Source organism: Phyllostomus discolor, chromosome 1, assembly GCF_004126475.2.
Source record: "Phyllostomus discolor isolate MPI-MPIP mPhyDis1 chromosome 1, mPhyDis1.pri.v3, whole genome shotgun sequence".
Lineage (NCBI taxonomy): Eukaryota > Metazoa > Chordata > Mammalia > Chiroptera > Phyllostomidae > Phyllostomus > Phyllostomus discolor.
In genome coordinates this window covers 50,119,364-50,122,804 of record NC_040903.2, presented here as the reverse complement: position 1 = coordinate 50,122,804, position 3,441 = coordinate 50,119,364, and the positions used below count along the sequence as shown (strand labels likewise).

At 40.2% G+C, this 3,441-nt stretch overlaps 1 protein-coding gene across 1 annotated transcript; it reads left to right on the top strand.

Moving 5' to 3' along the window:
- Window positions 1-741: 741 nt before the first annotated feature.
- Window positions 742-2,415, top strand: GK2 (glycerol kinase 2). Its single transcript, XM_028508036.2, has one exon. It carries the CDS (start codon window positions 754-756, stop codon window positions 2,413-2,415), a length of 1,662 nt encoding a protein of 553 aa, XP_028363837.1. The 5' UTR covers window positions 742-753.
- The last annotated feature ends 1,026 nt before the right edge of the window (window positions 2,416-3,441 follow it).

The following is a 3,441-nucleotide window of genomic DNA, read 5'->3' as shown; positions in this document are numbered from 1 at the left end:
ATATATTTATAGAAATAATAAACAGAAGTTTTCCAAAACTGATGAAATTTACAAATCCAAGTAGTGTCATGAGCCCTAAGCACAGAAAATAGGACATTACATGAAGAAACATCCTTATAAAGTAACCAAAACCATTCACAAAAAGAAGAAAACTTGGAGGCAGCGAAAGAAAACAGACGTGTTAAACAGAAGGATGACAGTGATGCTCACCCCTAAAACCACACACGAAAGGACGGTGGAGCAATAGTTTTCAGGGCCCTAAAATTTAAATAAATAAATAAAATAAAAGTTAATTAGTTCTATATCAGAGAAAATATCTTTAAATATAAAAGGAAATACTTCTCATTCAAAAGCGAGGATTATTCATTTCCAGGTGGCCCTCACTACAAGGAATATTGAGGGAAATCCTACAAACTAGAACGAAAATGATAACAGAAATGTGGATCCACACACAGAATGAAGAGCACTGGTAACAGTAATTATGTGGCCACATAGATGATTGTTCAAAAAAAAAAACCTCAACCTTTCTTAAGAGATAATTGAGTCGTTGGGGGCCTGGGGGCAGGATAAGGAGAGGTCGCACCAGTTAAAGGGCAAAGGTTGCCTCCAGCTGCTCAGGGTCAGACCAAGTAGCCACTGCGCCTGCGCAGGTATTAGGCTCACGAGACACTGCGTGCCCCCCCCCCCAACAACGCCTCCATCACCGTGGAAACCGCGCCCGCTGGGAGCGGCCGAGCCTGCCGGACTGGCTTCATGGAGGCCCCAGAGAAGTCAGTTGTGGAACCGTTGGTGGCGGCAGTGGTCCAGGCGACTAACTCCTCTCGCTTTCTGGTTTTCAATTCAAAAACAGCGGAGCCACTTACTCACCACCAAGTGGAATTAACACAAGAGTTTCCGAAGGAAGGATGGGTGGAACAAGACCCTAAGGAAATTATTCAGTGTACTTACGAGTGTATGGAGAGAACGTGTGAGAAACTGAACGAGCTGAACATTGACCTGTCCAACATAAAAGCAATAGGTGTCTGCAATCAGAGGGAAACCACCCTAATCTGGGACAAGTTAACCGGAGAGCCGCTCTACAATGCTGTGGCGTGGCTTGATCTGAGAGCCCAGGCTACCGTTGAGAAACTTAGTAAACAAATTCCAGGAAATAACAACTTTGTGAAGTCCAAGACAGGCCTTCCACTTAGCACTTACTTCAGTGCAGTGAAACTTCGTTGGATTCTTGACAATGTGCAAGCAGTTCAAACGGCTGTGGAAGAAGGTAGAGGACTTTTTGGTACTATCGATTCGTGGCTCATCTGGAATCTGACGGGAGGAGTTAATGGGGGTGTCCATTGTACAGATGTAACAAATGCAAGTAGGACGATGCTTTTCAACATTCATTCTTTGGAATGGGATAAAGAGCTCTGTGACTTTTTTGAAATTCCAATGAACATTCTTCCAAAGGTCTGCAGTTCTTCTGAGATCTATGGCAAAATGAAAGTTGGGGCCTTAGAAGGTATACCAATATCTGGGTGTTTGGGGGACCAGTCTGCTGCATTAGTGGGACAAATGTGCTTCCAGGAAGGGCAAGCCAAAAACACCTATGGAACAGGTTGTTTCTTACTGTGTAATACCGGTCGTAAGTGCGTATTTTCGGATCATGGTCTTCTGACCACAGTGGCTTACAAATTAGGCCGAAATAAGCCTGTGTGCTATGCACTGGAAGGTTCTGTTGCTATAGCCGGCGCCGTTATTCGCTGGCTAAGAGATAATCTTGGAATTATAGAGACCTCAGAAGAAATTGAAACACTTGCTAAAGAAGCAGGTACTTCTTATGGCTGCTATTTCATTCCAGCCTTTTCAGGGTTATATGCACCTTACTGGGATCCCAGTGCACGAGGGATCATCTGCGGGCTCACTCAGTTCACCAATAAAAGTCATATTGCTTTTGCTGCATTGGAAGCTGTTTGTTTTCAAACCCGAGAGATTTTAGATGCCATGAACCGTGACTGTGGAATTCCACTCAGTCATTTGCAGGTAGATGGAAAAATGACCAACAACAAAATTCTTATGCAACTACAAGCAGATATTCTGCATATCCCTGTCATAAAGCCCACTATGCCTGAAACGACTGCCCTGGGAGTCGCCATGGCAGCGGGAGCTGCAGAAGGGGTAGATGTTTGGAGTCTCAAACCGGAGGATCTGTCAACTGTTGTGATGGAGCGGATTGAGCCACGGGTCGAAGCCATAGAAAGTGAAAATCGTTATGCTACATGGAAGAAAGCTACGATGAAGTCAAAGGGCTGGGTTACAACTCAGTCTCCTGAAAGTGAAGATTCTGCTGCCTTCTCTAGTCTGCCCTTGGGATTTTTTATAGTGAGTAGCATGATAATATTAATTGGAGCAAGATACATCTCGGGTATACCGTAATAACATCAAGCATGAGCTTTTTACATAATAAAAGAACTCTGTCTTTTAATGCCATGACAACATCATAGATTCTGCATTTGTTTATAAACGACTTGCTGCATGACTTCAGAGAACCCTACAAGTAAATAAATTACAGCAAAATCACTGTAGAAACATTTGGCGTGTTTTTTAACATTGAAAGTTAAGGTTGGGTCAGCTACTTTAGGGGTTAACCTTAACCATCCATTGTCATAAAATTCTGCTCCAAGCTGTCTAGAATATAGAATACTCAGTCTTCCTGAATATGTGGAATCTTTCATCAACATTTTCTAGCACTGTGGGGAAGGATTTGGTTCTTTGTGCTACACACACTTAAGAGGTGTAACTAACCTCCAACACTGAGGGACTTGTGATTGTTTTTAACAGAGCCCGGAGGTCCTATTTTGTACACATTAGGGAGGCCACAGTATCTTTACTGAATGTTTAGTGGAAACATGAATTCTTATAATAAAAGTTTAGTATTTCATAGCTTGGATAGTTTCTTGGAAAATATTTGCAAAATTAAAATTCTTAAGATACTTTACATGGTCTCCCTAATTGCACTCATTTGCTATGTAGATACAATATGGAGAAGAACATTTTTCCTCAGTTTTGTTTTATCTTTTCATTTTTTGTCCTTTGCCTGGTGTGTATAACATATATGCTTGTACATATTATATAAAGTAGCCTATTTATAAAATAAACTTATACAAAGGGTAGTTTTAAGTGGACTATAATAGACATAAATATTTTAGTATAAACATTTATATATATAGTAGGGCAATGTGTATGCATATTAATTACCAGGAGAAACTTTTTCTCAAATAGGCAATATTTAAAATTTAAGTCTTATGTTGTTATTTTAAAAAGTGTATTTAATTTCCACTACATTCTTACATTTTACCTTTTTATTTAATTAACTTGGGTGAGTGTATGCTGAAAAAATGCAGAATATTACAGTAAACATTACTTTCAAGTAGAAAAAAAGAATTAACTATTCAAATAAAA

Coding starts and splice junctions, on each gene's coding strand:
- GK2 (XM_028508036.2), top strand. CDS start 754: ATGGAGGCCCCAGAGAAGTCAGTTGTGGAACCGTTGGTGGCGGCAGTG.